This window comes from Engystomops pustulosus, chromosome 1 (assembly GCF_040894005.1).
Source record: "Engystomops pustulosus chromosome 1, aEngPut4.maternal, whole genome shotgun sequence".
In the NCBI taxonomy this organism is placed as follows: Eukaryota; Metazoa; Chordata; class Amphibia; order Anura; family Leptodactylidae; genus Engystomops; species Engystomops pustulosus.
The window spans coordinates 187,135,489-187,159,402 of record NC_092411.1 but is presented as its reverse complement, the minus strand read 5'-3'; the positions used below and the strand labels follow the sequence as shown (position 1 = coordinate 187,159,402).

Sequence of the window (23,914 nt, the reverse complement as noted above, 5' to 3'; positions counted from 1 at the left end):
GATTATATATAACAATCTAACAAATGCCATTAATGGTTTTCAAATTTGAGACATAACTCTAATAAATAAACCTGTTTTGGAAAGAAAAACAGTCATGTAAATGATTCTAATTAGTGAATAAAATGTAAATTTTACATTTCAATGACTAATTATTGAACAGCACTTAGTTCTCCGCAATCAGTCTCACATTCTTTCTCCTAATAAGACAATCCCAATGTTTATGACTTTACTTTGAAGACACATTTTCATATTATCTTTCTTGCTCATTTCCCTCATAATGATACTAGTATTTTATACTGAAAACAATATTATGCCTCATTAGGAGGCGTATGGTAATTAGCTAGGAAAACAGAGTTAATGATAAAATAATAGAGAAAAGCAGTGACCTAAAAGCCTTGTTAAAGCGATTGTCCATTTTCATCAAATGTCCTTGATTGTATACAGAAAATATACTTTCTGTATCAATTTCCTCACATTTTTTTAGATCTCTGCTTGCATTATATTGGAAAAGTCATTGGGCCACATTTATTTAAGCGTGTGCGCCAGTTTTCTGTCTGACTTTGCACTAAAAAGAACATGCATACTGCTTGTACATGTATTTATAAAGTGTCTGCGCCAGTTTTGTGTCATGGCTGCACTGTGTCCAACAAGACAGAAACAATGTCCACCTAAAAGGGAGTGTTAGTGCTTAGTCAGAGTTTACGCCAGATTTATTACTGACATGCACCACAGTTCTGTCTGCGCCACAATTCTGCAGCATGAACAAAGTGCACCAAAAAAAGAATGGTTCGCACTTCCAGAGCAGTGTGGGGGGTGGCGGATAAATGAAAACCGTGTGCCAGTTTTGATTAATCTGGTATACCCGACACACTCCACAGGCAAACTGCACATAGTACAGATTGCTCTAGTTTTGATAAATGTGGCCCATTGTTTACTTCCAGTGGATAATAATCTGTCCAAAGTCATGTGATATCACATATGACTTATCATAACCCACAGCTCTGATTAGTGTCTGTGATACAAACCGTGCATCTGTGTGACTTTAACAATGACAGAATTATCCACAGGAAGTAAGCAATGAAACTTTCTATTGAATTATAGCAACTAGAGATCTCAAAAAACGTGGAAAACTGAAGGCAATGGCGCACATTTATCAAAGCTCCTGCACCAGTTTTCTGTCTGACTTGGCACTGAAAGGAGCAATCTGGTGCACAGTAGGACTGTGTGCAACATATATCATAACATGTCCAACAGAATTGTTTCACATGCTCTATGTTATAGATGCACAAAACAAAATTTGTCGGAGCAGTGCATTAATTGAGGCGCCCATTCTTCATGAACCCTGCACACTTGACAGGCAAACATAGTGAAGTTTGTACAGTTTTTGATAAATGTGGGGCAGTATTTTGGAATTGTATAACTTTGGATTATACCAACAATAATATGAAAGGGGTTGGCCACTTTTCAATAAATCTCTTCCATGTATACATATACATATAGAGACATGTCTAATGGAAGAGATTTATTGAAAAGTGGCCAACCCCTTTCATATTATTGTGTCTTTGCCTCCTGTGAGAGCCTCAGACTTTCCCTGTTATCCACATGCTGCACTTTGCATCTCTACATAACTTCCTGTTTCTCCCTCCTGCAGTCCATCCGTAATGGCAGCCTCCAGTGTGTCTTTTTTCTCTCAGTCTGTCTCGGGGAGAAGGTAGCAGGATGAGTCATAATCTCCTGCAGGTCCCTCCTATTTTCCAGTGTAGGATCTTTGTTTACATGACTATACAGACTGCACAGAGTCTACACACCGCAATAAAGGAAACATCAAGGATGATGAATCAATTGGGAGTATTCAGGGATTATTATTATGGGAGTAAAGGCAATTTATGTTAAAGAGTGGACAACCCTTTTAATTTGATAAAATTGGACAAACTCTTTAACTATATAATGTAATGTAAAACTTTAAGCCAAATGTTGGACAAAGACTCATTGATTTGTAAATAATACATCTTATCAACCACTACCACTGTAGCATTTGAAAATTCTGTTCATGCTCTATCTTGAGGTTGTCCATGACACAATGGGCCAAGGGCCTTGGTCTCACTGCACTCAGCCAAGGCCTTTGACTTGGAGTGGAGTGGCCTTACCGTTGGCTAGTGCTGGAGCGGTTTGGCCTCCCTAGGGAGTTCGCGGCCCGGGTTTGCCTGTTGTATCACTCCCATGTGTCCTCTGCTCTGGTAAATGGATTTCCCTCCAGGCAGCTGTCACTAGCTAGGGGAACCCACCAAGGCTGCACCCTATCTCCCCTCCTGTATGCTATTAGGGTTGACAATGGGTAGGGAGGTGGAAACGATTTGTTTATACGCTGATGACACCTTGCTTTTTTGGAGGCCTGGGGCCCCCTCTGAGTGTAGTGCTGTAGGAAATTACAGAGTTTGACACCCATTTGGGCCTTAGGATTAATTGGACTAAGTCACATATTCTTCCTATTGATTACTTTGTTCCCATGGCTGAAGCTGCATCTCAACCTCTTCATGTGACATCCTAGGATCACATACCTAGGAGTGCGGGTTACATGATCTATTGTGGACTACTATTCCCCATCTGGCCTTGGTGCGTTGCGCACAGTGGCATGGTCAAACTATTCCTATCTGTCCCTGTCTGTGTTAAAATGGTTCTCCTACCTAAAATCCTGTAGATTCTGCGCCAGTCCCCAGTGTATATTCTGTGCCAATTCTTGTCGGCCCCTATTCTAGTCTACATACTTCACATGAACCTTTCCTCTTTGGTGGGGACAGAAGGACCAGGGGACATCCCCCTTTCTGCACCAACTTCTTCTACTGTGCCACTGGGTTTGACAACTGCACCCCCTTGTGGAATAACCCAGCTCTTTCTGAACTTTCCCTGTTGCCTAGATGAAGGGCCAGGGGGATGTTCAAATGGGGGATGTCTGTATAGATGGAGTCCACCACTCATTTTAGCAGTTAAATGATTCCTATGACTTGCCAAACTCCTTCCGCCTGCTATACCTTCAACTCCGTCATGCTATAAACACACAGTTTCCAGGTGATCAGTTGGTAAAAAACTCCCTTCCTGTTCCCGTCCCGGAAGCCTTGGTTAGGGCCCACATAGCCTAGTTGTACAGCAAGTTACTATCCATACACATCAAACAAACACCTGCCCCGCTGAGGAAACGGTGGGAGAGGGACCCTGGTACCTTCACAGACGAGAAGTGGGATCCTGCCCTCTCTTCACCTAAGATGGCCTCCCCCAACTTGGGGGACAGAATGTCTCCAATATATATACTCTATCAAGCATACCTAACAACTAGTAGGATAAGTATATTTCTGCCTGGGTTTCCGGACCTCTGTCCTAAGTGCTCTGAACCTTCTTTCACCTATTATTGTCCTGCCTTTCACCGGTTCTGGTAGCAGGTTCATAAATTTATGATCATTAAAATGGGAGTAGCTGTCCCTGATGACCCTAAGCTCTGTCTCCTTCTAATAGACCCTGAATTGTTCCAATCCACTGCAGAGTGTGCTGTCAGTACCAAAACTTTGTATTAAGCCAATAATACAGTTGCTAGATTTTGGATGGCTGCACATCCCCCCTCTCTCTGTGACTGAATCAAAACAGTGAAAACACCATCCCGCTCAAAAAGTGGTTATTTATGCATAGGAAGAAGAATAGGAGGTTCCATTACATTTGGGATAAATGGCTTGACTCTTCCATTACTGCGGTTCCCCAAATACCCTAATATGTATGGGTCTTACTCGCCCTTATCTGGTTACACCATTAGATGGGTGCTTTGTGCTGTTTATATTTCAATTTGTTTGTTGTTAAAAGGTCATGTACTAAATTTTAATGAATTCTCTGTATTTTTCTCCTTTATGCGGGCTCCTGCAAGACCACCATTTATGTGCTGTGTATGTGTTTTATTGTTGATTTAAAAAAAAATAAATATAGATGTTCAGTTTAACAAAACCAAAAATTATGTTACTGTATATACCGGCGTATAAGACGACTTTTGAAGACAGAAAAATCTTCTGTCTTCTTTGGGGTCGTCTTATACGCCGGTAATCGTCTTATAGGGCGGGTCCCGGTGCATGGAGAGGGCTCACGGGCTGAGTATATAAGTTTATTATTTTCTATTAATGCTGGGCTGGGCTGTGCTGTATACTACTGGGGGCTGTGCTGTATACTACTGGGGGCAGTGCTGTATACTACTGGGGGCTGTGCTGTATACTACTGGGGGCTGTGCTGTATACTACTGGGGGCTGTGCTGAATACTACTGGGGGCTGTGCTGGATATTACTGGGGGCAGTGCTGTATACTACTGGGAGTTGTGCTGTATACTACTGGGGGCAGTGCTGTATACTACTGGGGGCTGTGCTGTATACTACTGGGGGCTGTGCTGTATACTACTGGGGGCTGTGCTGAATACTACTGGGGGCAGTGCTGGATATTACTGGGGGCAGTGCTGTATACTACTGGGGGCTGTGCTGTATACTACTGGGGGCTGTGCTGTATACTACTGGGGGCTGTGCTGTATACTACTGGGGGCTGTGCTGAATACTACTGGGGGCTGTGCTGGATATTACTGGGGGCAGTGCTGTATACTACTGGGAGCTGTGCTGTATACTACTGGGGGCAGTGCTGTATACTACTGGGGGCTGTGCTGTATACTACTGGGGGCTGTGCTGTATACTACTGGGGGCAGTGCTGGATATTACTGGGGGCAGTGCTGTATACTACTGGGAGCTGTGCTGTATACTACTGGGGGCTGTGCTGTATACTACTGGGGGCTGTGCTGTATACTACTGGGGGCTGTGCTGTATACTACTGGGGGCAGTGCTGTATACTACTGGGGGCAGTGCTGTATACTACTGGGGGCTGTGCTGTATACTACTGGGGGCTGTGCTGTATACTACTGGGGGCTGTGCTGTATACTACTGGGGGCAGTGCTGTATACTACTGGGGGCTGTGCTGTAATGGTAATGTTGTTGTTGTATGCCTTATGTTTATGAGCGACAGTTTTCCTGCTATATACCTGCATGTCATAAGAATTTAAATTAAAAAAAGGACCATGTTAAATTTAAATCTGTTTTTTATTAATTTTTACCGGTGTTTTGTATGCGTTGGAAAAGAGGTAGTCTTATACGGCGAATATATCTTAAACTCTATATTTTAAACAGGAAAGTAGGGGGGTCGTCTTATACACCAGGTCGTCTTATACGCCGGAATATACGGTAATGTGTCTGGGGAATGCATACATAAATGAGTTATGTCTAACAATGTAGTATAATGAAAACAACGATTTCTGCTCATTTACATAATGATTCTACCTCAGGATGTTTTATTATATTCTTTCGAATTGTGTCAGATTTGTAGCTAAACGGGTGTCCGGTGGATAGGGCCTAACTTGCGTTCGTGGGAAAACCCCTTTAATGAAAGAAATTATTACATTTAATTTCTTTATGTATGCTTTATGCTGTGTATATTGAGCTTTGGTTCACTTAAAGGGGTATTCCAGGAATAAGTATAATTCCGCTTGGAATCAGTCATTAAAATCTAAGATAATGGGGAGGATTTGTAGTTGCACTTGCGCCACGATTCTGGTGGTTTTGCGCCAAAAACACTGTCTAAAATACCTTGCACCACAGTTATCCAGGCTTTTAGACCCCTTTTTTTGGGACTTTCACGACTTGTCCGAATAAGGGTGCGTGGCCTCTTGGAGATGGGTGTGGCCTTGAAAGAAAGGTGGGTGTGGCTTGCAGGAAATCGTCCATGCGCCAAAATTCTGGTGCACAGTTTAGGCCAAATAAAAGTAGGTCTAAAGAAGGAGCCAACAGTCTTTTTCTGCTCCAGCAAAAGACAATTGTTTTCCAGCTAGAAACTGACAGAACTTTAAACACACTGTTTAATCCCCCCCTAATGGATAATTAGTTGTGAGTTAAAAATTTTGCTTCCCTGAGCAGAAAAACGCTGTGTACATAGACTATATTTAATAATTAAAATGGTACTGGATCTTGAATCAGTCTATTGATGTTGTCCCTGCAGAGGAGACACAGGACAGAAGACAGTCACTGGTCACATGTCCAAATCACGTGGCTTGCACCTGCCTGGGCAAGTCATGTGACCATCATTATGTTTGGCTGTAGTCAGTTGGTTGCAGTGCATCCAGTATGGCCAGTGTTGTGGTGAGCCCCATCTCAGTGAGGTAATGTGCAGGGATGGCAGTTACACACATCATTACCATGGTAACAGAGCAGGACAGTGTATTAGATCATCACTGGGAGCAGAGCTTAAGAGGAAGGGGGGTTACTGAGAAGGATCATGGGAGATGTAGTTTCCAGTGGTGGCCATCTTGGAGATAACTCTGCCTACTTTAGAAAGACCTATAAGAATCATAAAATTCAACTATTTAAAAGGGTTTTTTAAATAATTAAACAATTAAGGCCCTATCCATAAGATAGGACCTAACTTGCTGATCAGTGGGGTCACAGTAATGAGACCCACGAGATCACAAGCACTGGGGGTCCGATGGGTCTGAGTTACCTCCATTGGACCCCTCTTTGCTCCCTGAGATGATAGGAGCAGCCCCAAATGTCCGGGCTGCCCCATTAATCTCTATGGAGCTGAAAGAGATTACCGAGTAAGGTTCTCTGCAATCAGCTACATAGAGATGTATGGGGCAGCCCGGCCATGCACAACCGGCTGCTCCACTCATCTCAGGGAGCAAATAGTCTCCATTTTATGATTCATGACATTGAGTTTTGTTGTATTCATTTATTTATAGCATTATGGAATTTTGTATCAGACATGCATATTCCTGGAATACCCCTTTAAACGGTAGTCACACTGTAGGACTGAGATTTTCAGATCATCGGTATAATGCTGTGGCCATACGTACAACATGATAAAGTTGTCCAAAGCAGTTAGGAGTTACAGTTTTTTGTAACATTACTGTATTGAAATAGTTCCAACCCTCCTGAGTTATAGAACTCTAGTGAACAATAATGCAATGAAGTCCACTGCTCGGCGGAGCCTGGAGAATGTAGGAATAATTACATTGGATTGCTGCCCGTAATACAAGACAAGGTCATGTAGCAGGTGCCATCACTGTTATTGGGGATGCATTATCTTCAGAAACACGTCTCATCTAATAAAATGATAGCTATACATTTACATTCAGCGGCCACATTGGGAGAAATGAATGGGTACATGGAACCAGTTCCCATTGTAGTATTCCCAACTCTAGTCACAACTCTTCACTATCTCCATATTCCCAGCAGAATGATTTCCATTCTACAATTAGGAGAATCAGCTAGGGCTGTTTTAGACAGTCATTTAGAGATAGCTGCAGCCAGCCTCCAGGGCTTTTCAATTCTAGGGCATGAAAAGCTTTATCCTCTTATTTCACATGGGAAAGAAAAAATCTAATGAACAGATGAACAAAGTATGTTCTGACCTAAATGCCAACTTCCAAAACGCTGTATATCAAATATACTATTTCATATGCTCTAATTATTTAGCAATAAAGGATCTAAGGTGCAAATGTTAAGGTCATTAAGAACACTTAGATCTTTCAGGCGATGAAATCTTCCTTACAAACAATATAAGTGCTGTGTGATATAAAAATGCAGATAGTTTTGGAATTAAAAACTTTCAATTCTGTCATTCCAGTTCTCGCAACATGTATATTTTGTAGATTGCATATTTTGATTTTGTCATGCTTTGTTTGGAAGAGGAAAGTGGGGTTGAAATTTTATACATTTGTTTACTTTTTATTGAGATTTGGTTAAAATAAACATATATACATGACGTTTGCAATGCACAGTACCACTACTCTATGACTACATACAAGACCACTCTCCAGTACCACTAGTCTTCAACTGTATTCAGAGATAGTGCAAAGTATCAATGCTCTCCAACTGTATACATGGCCACTGCACATTACCACTACCCTGCTACTGTATTCATAGATACTGCACAGTGCCACTACTTTGCTACTGTGTACATGACCACTGAACAGTACAACTACTCTGCTACTGTATACATGCCCACTCCACAGTACCACAGCTCTATGATTGCATACTTGGGACCACTGCCCAGTACTACTATTCTGCTACTGTATTCAGAGATATTCCACAGCATCAATACTCTGGTACTGTATACATGGCCACTGCACAGTACCACTACTCTGCTACTGCATTCATTGATACTGCATAGTACCACTACACTGATACTGTATACATGGCCACTGCACAGTACCACTACTCTATGACTGCTTACATGACCATGTGAATGTATTTGTATACACAGGGTCTAGAGGGAAGTGCAAGATTATATATGTAGCATTTATGGCATGAACTTTCCCCTAGATAATGCTTGGGCATTGTTTAATTTTCGATATATATTCTACATCCACGTATGATAGTGTGTCTCATCCCTTGCTGCAATTTATGGGTATCAGGGGATGGTTGTAAAGGCTTTGAAGTCAATGTCACCAAATGGATTAGGGCCTGGTCTTCTTTCCAAAACTGTTGGATAATAATAATCTTTAATTATATAGCGCCATCAAATTCCGTAGAGCTTTATAGATTATGGGAAACATACAAATAATATATTACAGAGTAATAACATTGTCATATGAAACAACAGGAATGAGGGCCCTGCTCGCAAGGGCTTACAGTCTATGACAGGCCTTTTAGATATCGAGTGCCCAAACTACATCCAAGACCCACTTATTTATCGCAAAGTGCCAACACAGAAATGTAATTTGTGATTTATACTCCCTGCTCTGTCACAGTTTTCATTGATACCAGCACCTGAGGACACCAATAAAGCAGAAAATAGTCCCAGGTAGTCCTGTCACTTTAAAATAGCTCTGTGCACAGCAAGTCCTGGGCTGTCTGGGACTGCAGGAAGATACCTGGAGTCATCTCTGGTGATGGCCTGGGTGCCCACAGAAAGGGCTCTGAGTGCCACCTCTGGTTAGCCATCACTGGTCTATGAGATAACTGGATGATTCGGTACGTCCAGAAACTATGTTAGAGCATACATCATCCCAACCAAATCACACCCCTTCCCCCCCTGGGTCGCTAACCGCCAGAAAACAAGTGGATCTGGAAAGAGGTTTGATATGATAACATTAGCAGTCTATACATCCATAAATGCCTCCGTGTCCATTCCATGGATGTTTCTAGATCAAAATGCTTTGGCCAGATACAACTATTTACAAATTATATCACAAAAGATCATAAAATAATACCTTACATTTTATTTAGCATTTTTTTCCGAAAATGCAACATTCTATGGGTGTAACATTATTTATGGCATTTCCCCTATATACTTTAAATATTACAAATTGCACAAATATTACAAATTTAGAATATTAGCAAACATTTGAAACCCACAGTATTTAGAGGCAATTCAAAATGCAGTAAAAATAGTGAAGGAGCCATAGCTGTTTCCAGAGTTTTAAGAATGTGTCCCCGGTGTTAATCCATCTGAAAGTCAAGCAGTTTGGTCCTGAGTTTGATGTGTATTTTTTAAAGACAAATTCAAGGTTGAATCCTTAATAAAGTATAAAGGAAATATTAATCTGTCAAATCTTTTAAGTCATTCTATTTGACTAAAAACTATGGAAACCACTGTGCTGTGTATATCTGGCCAAATAAAGGAGGTAAATAGTTTTAACTCTTTGAGGAATGAGATTCATGTGCAATTATTTTTGTAAGGATTTTTTTTCACTCAAGTCATCTAATTCAATGATTATTTAAAGACCTTATTATATGTGGCCAGGAGGGGGCAGCTTAAAAAATAAACATTTACTTACCTCTGTGGACCCTCCAGGCGTCCTGTGCTGCCGTCTCTCCAGACCCTTCCCCCGTATGTTTGCAGGGACTCAGAAGCTCCAAGGTGGCCGGCCACATAAACCCAATACCATATCTCGGTGCATGATACAGCACTGGGAATATGGACAGGTGGTCTTGGACGGCCGCCTCAGAGGAGCTTCTGGAGGGATGGCGGCACTGTACCACGGCGTTAAGTAAATGTTTATTGTTTTAAGCAGCCCCATCCCGGCCACATAGAATTTTGTGGAATTCAAGAATATTCAAATTAGCAAGTAGAGATTTTTATGGTTTAATTTATATTGTACATGTTCAGGTCCACCAATCACCTACCTATATTCTGTTCGTTTCCTTTCCATTGCATTACTGTAGCCATTGTATAGATGGGAAGACAACAAAGTCACATAACACATAACAAGTGACTCACCAATTAGAGGAACTGAATCCGATGTTGCAGGCATAATCTCTGCCACCAGTAACATGAAGACGGTAAGTGACAGGAGGACAGTAATACCTGAATTAGAGATGCAAATTGATGACAATTTACACACATATATTGTTGTATAATGTTACCTTAAAGTGCATTCAGTAAATCAAATACATACATTTCAATTTGTTAAAGAGGACCTGTCGCCTAAAATTTCGGCACTAGGAGCTGCTTACTTTGGTAGTGCTTGAACAAACGCTGCAGTGTTAGAGTGATAGCGTTACCAGAAACCTAACACTGCGGCGGGGTGCAATGTAATCATCGGACCTCTCGCAAAGCGGTCCGATGTATTCATGAGGGGGCTGTCCGAGGCGCTGCCTCTTCCCCGGACCGCCCCGCTCGCTCCATAGGGTGGCGGTGACTGTCGCATGTCATGCGGCAGTCACCGCCCCTAACCACGCCCAAATACCGCCCCCTCATGAATATGTCGGACAGCTTTGCGAGCTGTCCGACAATTACATTGTATTGTGGTTTCCGGTAACGCTATCACTCTAACACTGCGGCGTTTGTTCAAGCACTAGGAGCTGCTTATTTTAGTAAGCAGCTCCTAGTGCCGAAATTTTGGGGGACAGGTCCTCTTTAAAGGCCTAGGGAATACATTATGATGGTGGTTGGAGAAAGATTTATAAATGAGTGAGTCTATGGGATATCTTGGATAGAAATAACTGGTGCCTTATTGTAGTGGAACCTTTTTGGCAAACAGCAACACTGTAGTAAGGCTACATTTATCTATTTTTAAGACTACCAAAATTTTCTGTGCCAATGCTTAACCCCTTCAGGACCAGGCCGTTTTCAGTTTTTGTGATTCTGTTTTTTCACTTCCCGCATTCCAGAAGTTTTTCTTATTTTTTCTTTAGATCAGATTGTCCAGATGAAAATTACCCTTTATACTTTAGATCAGTGCAGTCAAATAGATATCAAAACATGTCTATAGTTTTTACCTAACTTGGTTATGATTTTATTTGTTTACTTATATATGCATTCTAGGATAGCTACTTTTTTAAATTTTTCTACTTTTTAATAAATTGTTATTTATTGCTTTTTCAAGTCCTTTAGGGCTTTATCTTCTTCCTTACAATAATTTATCAATAATCATTTTTCATTTGGACGAGTTTACAGTTGGCTTTCTTCTTCAATTTCTCATTCTATTCTATAAAACTAGTGATCAAGCAACCAAATAAAGGAAATTTGCTAAGTGCTTTGAGAGAGGGATAATCAAAATGTAGTCAAGCTTGGAGGATTTGTATGTTTTACTGTCAGTGAAAAAAGTTTTACATTTTAGAAAGGGATACAGTATATTTTTACTATATTTTTACAAATCTTAGATGTCACAGATCTGAAGCTTTGTAGAAATAAAGTGACAAGATGCATTTCTACTTTTGATTGATTTTGATCCCATAAAGTGTACAGAACATTACTGTCCAATTTTACAAGCTGTCCCTGCTCAAAACTTGAAATATGACCATCTACCTCTGTGCTGCAGACATAGAGCTTTAGGTGATACAGTACTATGACATCTGTTGTATTAAACCAAATATCCTATCTACCCCTGAGGTTACCAAACTAATTTACTGAAACTGTGGTAGTATTATACTAAAAGAAGGCAGCTTTATTATATCATAAAAAAGTAAAGATTCTCTCTTCAGTGTCTACACATAGAAGAATTGTCTTTAACAATCAACATATCTTGGAAAATTCAAGCCAATGAAAATAACAGCTTTAAAGGGGTATTCCAGGAATCAGCATAATTCATATGCAAATGGTTTCTCAAAATATAAGCTAATGTGTAATTAGTTGTTATTTAAAATTTTGCTCCCCTTAGCAGAAAATGCTGATGACATAGAGTGTAATGAAGAATTAAAATGTTACTGGCCCTTTAATCAGTCCGTTAATTTCCTCCGCGCGGTCCGTCGCAGATCAGAAGATGGCCGCTGGTCACATGTCCACATCACATGTCCTGCACCTGCCTGGGCAGGTCATGTGATCACCACTAAGTTTGGCTGTAGTCAGTTGGTTGCAGTGCATCCAGTATGGCGCGTGTTTTGGTGATGGCGATTACACATTATTACTATGGTAACAGCAAGAAAGTCTGCTAGATCATCACTGGGAGCAGAGCATAGGAGGGAGGAGGAGGAGTTACTGAGAACTAAAGGATCATGGAACTTGTATTTTCCAGTGGCGGCCATCTTGGTGATAACTCCACTTACTTTAGAGAGGCCATAAATTTTGTAAATCATAAAATCAAACTATTTAAGCTCCGTTTTGTGATTAATGACATTGAGTATTGTTGTATTAATTTATTTATATCATGGGTTTTTGTGTCAGACGTTCATATTCCCAGAATACCCCTTTAATTCAAAATACTAATAGGACAACAGTGATGACAGAGGTTCCAAATGTAAAATAACTTTTTACATTTTTTATACTATGAAGAGAAAAATAGAAAGAGAGAGAGACAGAGATGGATTCTACTGTATTTTATTTTACAATGACCCAAGTTCCTTTCGACAAATTTCATGTAGTAATTTGCAGTGCCATTCCGGAAAAGAATAGAAAAAGGCAATGTAGGATCCTGGGTTAAAACCCATTCTAAAACACCTACCATGCCCAACCAGTATTGTGCATTGACCCAGGTATTAGCTACATTGTGGCAGTTCACTTTGAAGATACCAAGGTAAAAGCTATGAGTATCTATGAGCAAGTTCAAAGGCAATGTAAGATGCTGCAGATATTAGTATTCTTTATTTTCCCTTAGCTGCCTTATTTATATTGATACTGTTCAGAAACTCTTAAATGTACAATAAAATGTTTCTTTGTGACAGAGCCGAAATTTCTGGTTTCTCCATGTTTAGAATGGAAGACACCATTCCACCATCTCTTCTCCCCAGACCTGGGACAGTTAAGCAATTTAGATAAAGCTTGCAGAGAGAAAACTGATCAAACTGCAGACCACATGTAATGGCCGGAATAGTGTGCAGTATTGTTGAAATGTTAGTGACCATTTGAGAAAACTAATTTCTATATGTTCTGACTTCTAGTATAAAAATACAAGGAATGTTGTTATCTATATAATAAACAATTTTTACAGTGATGTAAGAGGAATAGCAAGCTTATATATTGTCACAATTACTTCCTCACTTACTATACTAAATTTCTACATCTAAAAGATTTGTTATGTCCTGGGAGCAGTAAGCAATATATTTTGTTTTCATGTTATAGTAATTGCATGATGATAAAATAAAAGAAGAAAATAATTACTCTGGATTTCTAACAAAATCCTACAGTCGCGTGCCTGACTTTTCATAAAGTTTCAATTGCAGTATTGCTCATTTTTATTAAAAAATAAAGTGTATACCAGGCAGTCACTAGGTTACGTAAAACATAGGTTATGTAGGTTTGTTCTTAAGTTGAATGTGTATGTAAGTCGGAACTGTATATTATACAATTCTAGCCCCAACCAAATTATTTTTTTGGTCTCTGTGACGATTGAATTTTAAAACTGTTGGGTTGTCATAAGAACCAGGATTAACAATAAAGCTTTATTGAAAACACATTTGATAATTGTTAAATCTGCTTATTGTAGCCTAAAGCAAAAGTATATTAAGTTACCTACATCCAGAGGTCAGTTTGTAACTAGGGGTCATATGTAAGTTGGGTGTTCTTAAGTAGGGGACCGCCTGTACTGGGGAACAAACCTGATGTCATTGTTCACTGAAATTTCTATGTATCTTCACACATTATCCCTAATATTTTGAGCATAATAATAATAATAATAATAATAATAATAATACTCCATAAAAATGATACAATAAATAAGACAGATATTAATAAATTAATGCATGTATACAATGCAATCTCAACAACACAATCTAATAAAACATAATAATAAAATCCTTAACAGACCAAACCCCATGATAATAAATAAATTCATTAATATACATTAAGCATTACAGACGGTCCCCTACTTAAGAACACCTGACTTGCATACGACCCCTTGTTACAAACGGACCTCTGGTTGTTGGCAATTTACTGTACTTTAGCCTCAGGCTACAATAAGCAGCTATAACAGTTATCACAGGTATCTACAATTAAGCTTTATTGTTAATCCTGGTTCTAAAGACAATCCAACATTTTTAAAATCCAATTGTCAGAGAGACCAAAAAAAATTTGGCTGGGGTTACAATGACAAAGTATACAGTTCCGACTTACATACAAATGCAACTTAAGAACAAACCTACAGACCCTATCTTGTATGTAACCCGGGACTGCCTTTACTACCTATGAGCTTTACCCTCACGGTGAAATCTAATAGAAAATGTGACGAAACTGTTCTTCATTTTTACTGTTTTGTAGTTCCAGTGATTGCACCTACCGCTGAATACACTTTTCTGTCAAATGTATCGTAATTCAGGTTCCACCCATAGGCAGTCATTTTCTTAAAACTTCTAAGTACATGTTTTCTAATCACCAACTCCCAAGATTCCAATGGAATTCCTGCCACGGACCCAGCCTTCTTAATCTGACTGCTAAGTCTAGATCTATCACGAGTTGTGATTCCTGCGCCCCACGCTGCAACAGCAAAAAACATCACGCTTTCCGATACCAATCGATAGAATCTATAATTGGCTGCAGACATTGAGCAATCTGAGGGAACATAGATGATTTAGCCTGCTTTGAAATTTTTAAACCTGTTGGTTAACATGAAAGTGCCAATCAAAGTACCCCTAACATGAAAGTACCCCTAAGTACTTGTATTCCGAGACTGCTCAACAGCAGAATGGTCTATACAAATGGGAGAACACACAAAACCTTTCTTCCGCCTAAAACCGAGCAGAAACTCTTTTGTTTTCCCAAAATTCAGCAGTAGCCCATTTACCTTACACCATTTGGCATAATGATTTACTGTGTTACAGTACACCGCTTCATCATTATTCTGATACCACTACCATATTGTCACTAAATTTCTGTAAAAAGCATTCCTTACTATTCTGTTTTATGTCTGCCTTATAGACACAAAACAGGAAAGGTGGTTATTGGTGGTTATTGGCTTCTAATATTTTATAGACATGTTATTACCTACCCAGTGATATCTTTTCTCCTGAATCAGCAGGAAGCAGGAACACCAGCAAAGCTAACCCAGATATAAGGACACAGGGTATTAATAAATTCAATCCATAGTATAAAGTACGCCTGCGCATTGTCACTGTATATGTAACATCTGGGTATGGCTCCTTACAGCATTCATAGTACAATTCATTTCTTTTTCCTGGCACATCTGCAAAACATAAATATAATGGATTTCATGGAGCCAATACACATCATTAAATACAATATATATATATAGGTATATTTTGTATATATCCCTGTCTTGTTACCAACCTTTTCTGCACAATCCATCACTAGCTTTTAAGCCACTAGACTAGCCACACCATCAGGACAGGTATGATATATCCTTTTTAGAATCCCCTCTTTTATGACACTGCGACTGTGATAATCTTATATTTGCTTTCCATGACCACCTTCTTTCTAAAATCAACTTTTAAAGTTATGCTCATGAGCCTTAAGGACTCCTGGAGGAATTACCAGAGCCCCTCAGTGGATTACTGTGAGCAAGGTACAAAGTTGGTATTCTTACTATGTATTAGACAGTGGTCATAACTAGAGAAAGAGGGCTATAGTAGAGTAGAGAACCTAATTGTAAGTTACACATTTTAGGGGCACAAAGAGGAATCATTATTGGGCGAAGGGCTAAGGAATTTTTCTTTGAGATAGACAAAATGGGGCATTGTGTGTTGCTCAGTAAGGCTGGAGGTGTGCATAAATTTTCAATGTACTGTTTGGGTATTAAAAGAGAACCTATCACCAGTGACCTTCCCCCACAAACCACAAACAGTAACTTTTAATTGTTTTTATACATATTTCACTGCTATCTCTATCTATGGGTTTAGACCCTCCATTCTTTTTGAAAAAAAGACTTTTATTGATGTCTTCTGTACCAGTCATGAAGGCGGGGAGTTGCAGTATACAGTCACGCTAGCCTGCCTCCCCACTGATGCTGACACTGCTAACCCAGCTGAAGTTAATTCCTCAGGGAGGGGTGAGTAGGAAGGTTGATTGTGTCACTCTCTATCCCCATAATCTTTAGGAAGTGGTTAATGATATTAACTTTGTGTGACTCAACTCTGCTATATCTCTCTCACCTTCTCCTCAACCCACCCTAAGAAATTTTCTGCAACCGGGTAAGCAATATAAGTGACGGGGAAGCATGACTGTATACTGCGGCTTCCCTCCTACATCTTCTTTTAGAAGAGTGGTGGCTCTATCCTCATTTATAGAGCCATCAGTGGAATATGTATAAAAATATCTTAAAGGTAGTGTGTGCGGTTTGTGGGGTGGTTGCTGGTGATGGGTTCTTTTTAATGCACAGTACATTTTTACCACATTCTTCCAGCAATTTTGTACTTGGCAATTAACTTACAAAGTACAATGATCTTAAAAGGAAATCTGCCACCAGGATGAAGGGTTGTAAACCAAGCACACTGACATACAGATGTGTGCCCTCTCTGGCAGATTCCACTATTCTTTAAGCAGTTTTTTTTTTAAAGGCTACAAATTATGCAAATGAGTCTGAGGGCCCCCGGGCTCAATTAACAGTTATGGAGCCCTTCAGGCTAATTTAATAAATGTTAAAGCCTTATTTGTTAAAGGAAAGCGCATGAAGGAGCTAAATGAAGAGTGGATCCTGCCAGAGGGGTCACACACCTGCATGTAAATGTGCTTAGTTTCTAGTCCTTTATCCTGGTGGTAGATTTGTTTAAAAATGTGTAGAGTATTTTCTGGCGTCTGTTTTATTTTACTAGGTCTTTAGTTTTTAGATGTTTGGAGTCTAATATTATCATGTTGTACATTATTTATTGCCAAAATGTCTGCCATTTGGATACTTCTGACATAACAGTTATTTTTAGGCTTGTCCTATATTCTGAATATGCTTTCCTCTCATTATAACAGGTATTTCTAAAAATGGTTCCATGATTGTTAATGCAGAAACATGGTTCTCCAGTCACATTGATTATTGTGCTGTCAGTAAACTCTCTGCCTGCAGGAGATCTGTTTTCCTGTTTACCACAGTCATCTATATGTTTTGCTAATAAATTAGAGATGTGCTTTATTCTTTTATAAATAGAATGAGATACAGTCTAGTATAATCCTGGGCATTTTGCCTCATTGCATGTAAAGATTATAACATGTGTCTAGATTTATGTAGATTTTATTTAGTTCATATAGTCCTGACTTTGTATTTGATTGTCATTGTTGAAATATTTCCATGGAATAACCCTTCAAATGCCAAGGATAAGGGATGACATCAGAACTTGCCACAACTGGAACATAAATGTTGGTACAATATTAAAGCTCAGAGAATGAATATTTTGATTTCTACTTATTTGGCGAAATTATATGCAGAGTAAACATTAGCATAAATAATCTGAATTATCTCATTTTGATTTCCTTTTAGCTGTTTTGCATCTAATTCTTGCTTGAGTCAGACTTTTTGCTAGAAACATGAATATTTATGGATGTTTTTACAATTAAACTGTTTGAATAACGATAATTAGCAAATTTGGATTATTTCTTATTATGTATGGTTAAAATTCATATACACAAGACTGAAATCTACTTGCTTTTTTGATTGATATTAAATATGAAATAGATTGGGTTGTGACATTTGACAGTGATTTGTAAAGCACTACGGAATATGATGGCGCTATATGAGTATACATAAATTTGACTGTGTGGTGCAGCATTGGATCTTGTTAATTTATACCGTACAGAACAAAAAAACTGTTTTTGTACATTCTTCCTTGAAAGTCTTACCTACTAAATCCCATTCTCCATTTGAAATATAGTTTGAAATATCTGCTTCTAACATTTGTAGATCAAGTAGCCAGCCATTATGTGTCCAGGAACCAAATTTTAGTTTGCACTTTTGAACATCAAAAGGAAACCATCGTACATCAATGTAACATGTGCTCTTCAAAATCCCTGAAAAAAATGAAATACATTTAGAATTGACTTACAAAATGTATGTAGTATTATGCTACAACGGTTGGCTACATATTTACTAAAATGAATTGCCTGGAAAAGGGGATCCATGTTTGTATTTCTTTTCCACTCATGTTTAGATGTTCGGTTTATTACTGTACAACCAACTATTTGTAATGAAGTATGTACATTTTTTGTTGGTACGTGGTTGTGTTCTCCCTTAATTCCTATTTGAACCATTTCTAGCTATTAGTTCTGCACCTTTTATGTAACATCTTAGATTACATATTGGCAATAATAGGACGGGATGATGTGATGACATTTATTCATAAATTGTTTTTGGCTACTGGCTTTATCCATCTCATGCTAGAGGGAATTATGTTGTGGAAGTCACTAGGTTTAACGTATCTTTGTACCATGTTAGCCAGATGTTAAATATATAAAAATTGAGAGTCCTCAGCTGTTAATGTCTATTGGACGTGTCCCATGGATTTATGTCATTTTATGATTCTTCAGAAATCTGATGCATAGTTCTGATAAGGTGATCCCAGCCATGGACCAGATCTCAATCAAGAATCAATGAAAGTCTCACAATGCTACAATGTTTACTGCTATTAGTGTTTACTCTTCTCTTAACATTAGATTATGTTACTTATTACTCCCTATTACTTATCTCATCAACCATAACATTGATTTTCCATTTGTCTATAAAAATGTGTTGTCTTCAGATGTTGTCTCATACCATGCCTGATGAAGACAAACTCAGTCACTGAACGCTCCAAGGTGGCATTCATCCTTAGCCTCCTCTCTGGGAAGGCCCTTGCTGGGCTACTCCGCTGTGGGACAGAGACGACTCAGTGACGGCTTCCTATACCACCGGCTGAATTTCGCTCTGTATTTGCTTGTGCCTCCTCAGCTGAAATGGCCCTGCTGAACCTGCGCCAAGGAGACTCTTCTATGGGCGAATATGCTGTAAAGTTTCGCAACCTAGCCTCCAAGCTTTCCTGGAATGATGCGGCCTTGTGAGCTACCTTCAAGCAAGGACTGTCTCCCCAGTTGAAAAACGCACTGGCTGCCCGTGATCTGCCAGCTACTTTGAGTGGTCTCATCACCCTGGCCAACCGGATAGACGCACGATTCACGGAACGTGATGGAGAATTGCATTACAAGCAACCTCAAGTCCGCCTTCCACGATGGCCACACTTAGCTCCGGTTTTCCAAAAGCCCCCTCAGCCTCCAGCAGCACAGACTGAAGAGGAGCCCATGCAGGTCAACAGAGTCCATCTCTCCATTGAGGAACGTTCCAGACGTCGTTGGGACGGACTTTGCCTGTACTGCGCTAGCCCTGAACACTTCATTGGGGCTTGTCCTGTCCGTTCTCCCACATCCAGTAAACTCTAACATTCTTGGGCTTCTAGGGGGTACTTCCTTTGGTGTTAATGCAGTGTCTCCACGTCTGTCGGTTCCTGTGCTCCTCGGTGTCGGTGCTCGCTCTCCTGTAAGAGTCTCAGCATTCCTGGACTCTGGTTCTGCAGGGAATTTTGTGGATGCCGCTCTGGTCTCCCCATATCACATTCCGGTGGTTCCTCTCAAGAATCCGTTATCGCTGTCTTCCGTGGATGGTCAGGTCCTGTCTGAACAAGTCCGGTACCGTACTGAGGCAATTTCTCTCCAGGTTGGGGCCATCACAAAGAGACTGTTGTTTTCTATGTCCTGCCACGATCCACATCGTCTCTTATTCTAGGTCTTCCATGGCTACAACTCCATGCTACTGTCCTCAACTGGAAGACTGGTGAGATCCTGAGTTGGGGACCAGATTGTCACTCTCGCTGCATGGCTTCACCACTTCCTGTCCTGACGAATTTCCAGCTTCTTAGTCCCCTCCAGAGATGTCCTGGGACTGAAAAGAATAAGAGGAGATTGAGGTAGAAGAGGGGCCCTAAATGGGGGAAGTACTGTCACGGATACACCCACAATCCTTATTGCAGATCGCGGGCACACTCGTTCCTCATTGTGTGGCGCAGCACCCTCTGGTCCGGACTTACCGTTCCACGACCCTGCTTTCCCGTCAACTAGGCCACGCATGACCCCACTCCTAGAGTGTGTGCGACCTCCTGATTGGCGCTGGTTACTCTGGCTCGGCCTTGTAATCCGCCACCTCCCTTCCAGCCTCGTCGGATCTTCAGCATCATTTCCTGCTAAGTGAAAGCCCTCCAGTGTTCCCTGTGATTCCAGTGTTCCTCCGTGTTCCTGCGATCCACTGTTCCTCCGTGTTCCTGCGATCCACTGTTCCTCCGTGTTCCTGTGACTCCCATGTTCCTCCTTGTTCCTGTGATTCCAGTGTTCCTGTTATTCCCGAGCCTCCCATCATCCGTTCCTGCCTGCCTGTTTTGTGTGCCAGTCGGTCCCTCCATTCCAGTACCGTGTGCCAGCTCCTGTTTTCCTGCCATGAGTTCCAGTGTATCCTCCCAAGCTGTTCTCCTGCTGTCACCCCCAGTCTCGGACTTTGTCCTGCATCTCGGTACTACCTTGGCTGTCACCGCTGGCCTAGTCACACCTGGTGACACCCCGCTGCAGTAGGACCATCCCGCTTTGTGGCAGGCTCTGGTGAAGACCAGGAACCACTTAGACCCCGGTCCCGGGTGTAGCATCATCTCCCACGGTGGTCCGGAGCGTCCACTGACTCTTCCCTAAGAGACTCTGATAGTTCGGCCCTACGAACTGTGACAATAACATTGGATCCATCCTTACTAGAGACTACTAATAACAATATTTTTCTGTGACATACTCTATTGAATATCATTCTTTTGGTAATTTTTAATACATTGTTGTATGTTTAATAAATTAGATAATTTTCATATGTGTTTAAAGAATTTTGAGACAGATTCTATGCAGTGCCCACATCTGTGTATACAATTGATAATATGCCATGCATGCAATTTCTATAGCCAACCTCAGGCCTTAGTGGCATTTGAACCTTGACCCCATGTAAGTATATACAGCATATACTCATTGCAGGGAGTACCATAAACAAAGAAGAGCAGGAAAAACCTGAGTTGCTCTGGAGCTTGTTCCTTGCTCTTGGTCAAATTTCCGTAATGCCTGTTCTGTATATCTTCTTTAAGAGATAGGTAACAAAATTTGATTTTCGTGGCAACATAAAAGTACATAAAGAGGAATGGACTGTATTATTACATGTATTACTGCCAGACAGAAGAGGCAGTGAATTCTGTGTTTATTATCACACAATGGGTTTACCTGGAGGAATATATTGACAAGCTCCAGAGGAATTCACCAAGACATTAGTGTGAAATGTTGCATCAAATCTTTCATCTGCACTAAAACACACAGAGCATAAAAAAAGAGTTAGAAAAGTATACAAATATTGTAAATAACAGGGTCAGAAAAGATCCAAATTTAATAACTTTTTAAGACTTCCATATTTCGATAGCAGTCTAGCACTTTTAAATATATCAACTATCAATATATATCAATTAATTTGAATATTTAGTGTCTTCTATGATAACACTTATTCATTTATATAGTGCTAAGATGAACTTTACACATGCAGGTAACAGGTCTCATTAGGACTTACAACCTATTTTGATTAGGTTAAGGAGTAGGGCTGAACAAAGATTGACAGGGATTGGAGTTGAATAAAGGACCCAAAGGAAGATAGCAGCATTACTGACCACTGGGCCACCATGCTGAATTTGTTTTCTGTATTGCCTTTTATGTCTCATATTGCAGTTAAAAAGTAATCCAGCAACACCACTTTAAGGGCTGTATATGCCAAATATTATATCCAAAAACATCTCAACACAGTTTAGAGTTTTCCTGAAAGTTTGTAATTCTATATCCAGTTTTGGAGAACTAGTATTGTAAGGACACCTTACCCAATTTGATGTGCCTTAGCATTTGGTTTTACATTTCCTAAGCAAGATGTGCATTTCTGCTATAGTCTGAATTTCAGTGATCCTGACCCCAGCTATGTTGTTGTGACATATGCTTGACCTGACCTTATTTACTAGACATACTTATGTTGCTGTTATACTACCATGTGTCATGTAAGTAATTGTTTTTACTTACCTATGCGTTTTTACACTGTTTTTGGCCTGATGATAGGACCGGTTCCTGAAATATGCTTAACCTTTTCCACTAATAAATGCTATACTCAACCAGACCAAGCTAGAGCAGTATGTGAATAACTTGACAGATTTTTCTACTATCCTCATAATGACCTGACCTTGAACAGTATCTGCTGGACCTGACTCCCAACTCCAGACAGTCTTTGCCTGGCCCCTATTGCTGTACACAGTTGTTCTCTGATCGGCCACCTTTCACCTATACCAGGACTACTCTGAAAGGTACTGCCATTGTGTTCTTGCCACAAAGAAGTTCAGATCCATGTACAGGAGTTAAAGAATGAAAACCATTGAGGTCATCTGGATAACGACTTTGAAAATGGCACAAAACCAAGATGGTAAGTTGACAAAGGTTCAAATCCCACTGCTTGCTATAGTTAAGTCAGGTCATAAATCTACTGGCCACGTTATGTAAAGTCCAGGTCATGCAAGTCTCTGTCTATGTTGAGACTAGCTCATGCAAGCAGCACATTTTATTGCTGCATGCCTGGAAAATATGTCTCCTCCTGTTTCTCTATCTCAAGTCACTCCTCAAGCAGCTACAGGTAAGTCTCCTGCACCACAGTCTCTTCCAAGTCCCCTCTTCCAAGTTCCCTGAGTGTAACCATGACTGGAACAAGGTATTTTGGTGGCATGGTAGACAAAGCTAAATTTCCGTAGAAAGTAAAAAAGTTTACAGAGCTGTCCGCTCACTCACATGGGCCACTGTTAGAAAGAAGGTAGGATCCTCTGCGTAGTCCCGGTGCACAAGTCCTATACAGCTTGTCGGAAAACCAGTCCAAATATCCAAGAAAGGTAGAGTATGACCGGCACTCAAAATCGCTTAAAATAAAGACTTTATTCCATATCCATTAAAATCAGGATGTTACATTGCAGATTACAGACGACCCACGCGTTTCGAACTTAGATATTTAGTTCTTATTCATGGTCTACCATGAATAAGAACTAAATATCTACGTTCGAAACACATAAGTCGTCTGTAATCTGCAATGTAACATCCTGATTTTAATGGATATGGAATAAAGTATTTTAAGTGATTTCGAGTGCCGGTCATACTCTACCTTTCTTGGATATAGCTAAATTTCCCCACACCATAAAGTAAATTCCTAATTATAGTGTAAGTGGTAAAGAAAATAAAATAAATTCCAATATTTTGGTTTAATACAAAAAAAGTATGAAAAATGCCTTTATTTGACAAAATTAATTGTTGAACCTTGATATACAAAACATCTTTTTAGATTTAACTTTCAGAACTTTGTCAATGATATTGTAAGTGTGCTTCATGACCGAAAAACCTGATGGAAATTTCCAATTTAATGTTTATCAATTTTCCCTTCCTCTTTTGAATAATTAATGACCTTCTTGCGTTTCAACAGGGTTTCCAC

General features: G+C 40.0%; 1 protein-coding gene across 2 annotated transcripts in view; it reads right to left on the bottom strand.

Moving 5' to 3' along the window:
- Positions 1-23,914, bottom strand: part of LOC140069573 (neuronal acetylcholine receptor subunit alpha-7-like) — an 84,980-nt gene that overhangs the window by 21,544 nt on the left and 39,522 nt on the right. For both annotated transcript variants that reach the window (XM_072115424.1, XM_072115430.1), the window contains exons 5-8: positions 21,643-21,722; positions 18,217-18,384; positions 15,425-15,619; positions 10,285-10,371 (exon numbers count right to left, since the gene is read on the bottom strand). In XM_072115424.1, the coding sequence (XP_071971525.1) occupies positions 10,285-10,371; positions 15,425-15,619; positions 18,217-18,384; positions 21,643-21,722 (530 nt within the window). The remainder of the gene's footprint in view (positions 1-10,284; positions 10,372-15,424; positions 15,620-18,216; positions 18,385-21,642; positions 21,723-23,914) is intronic.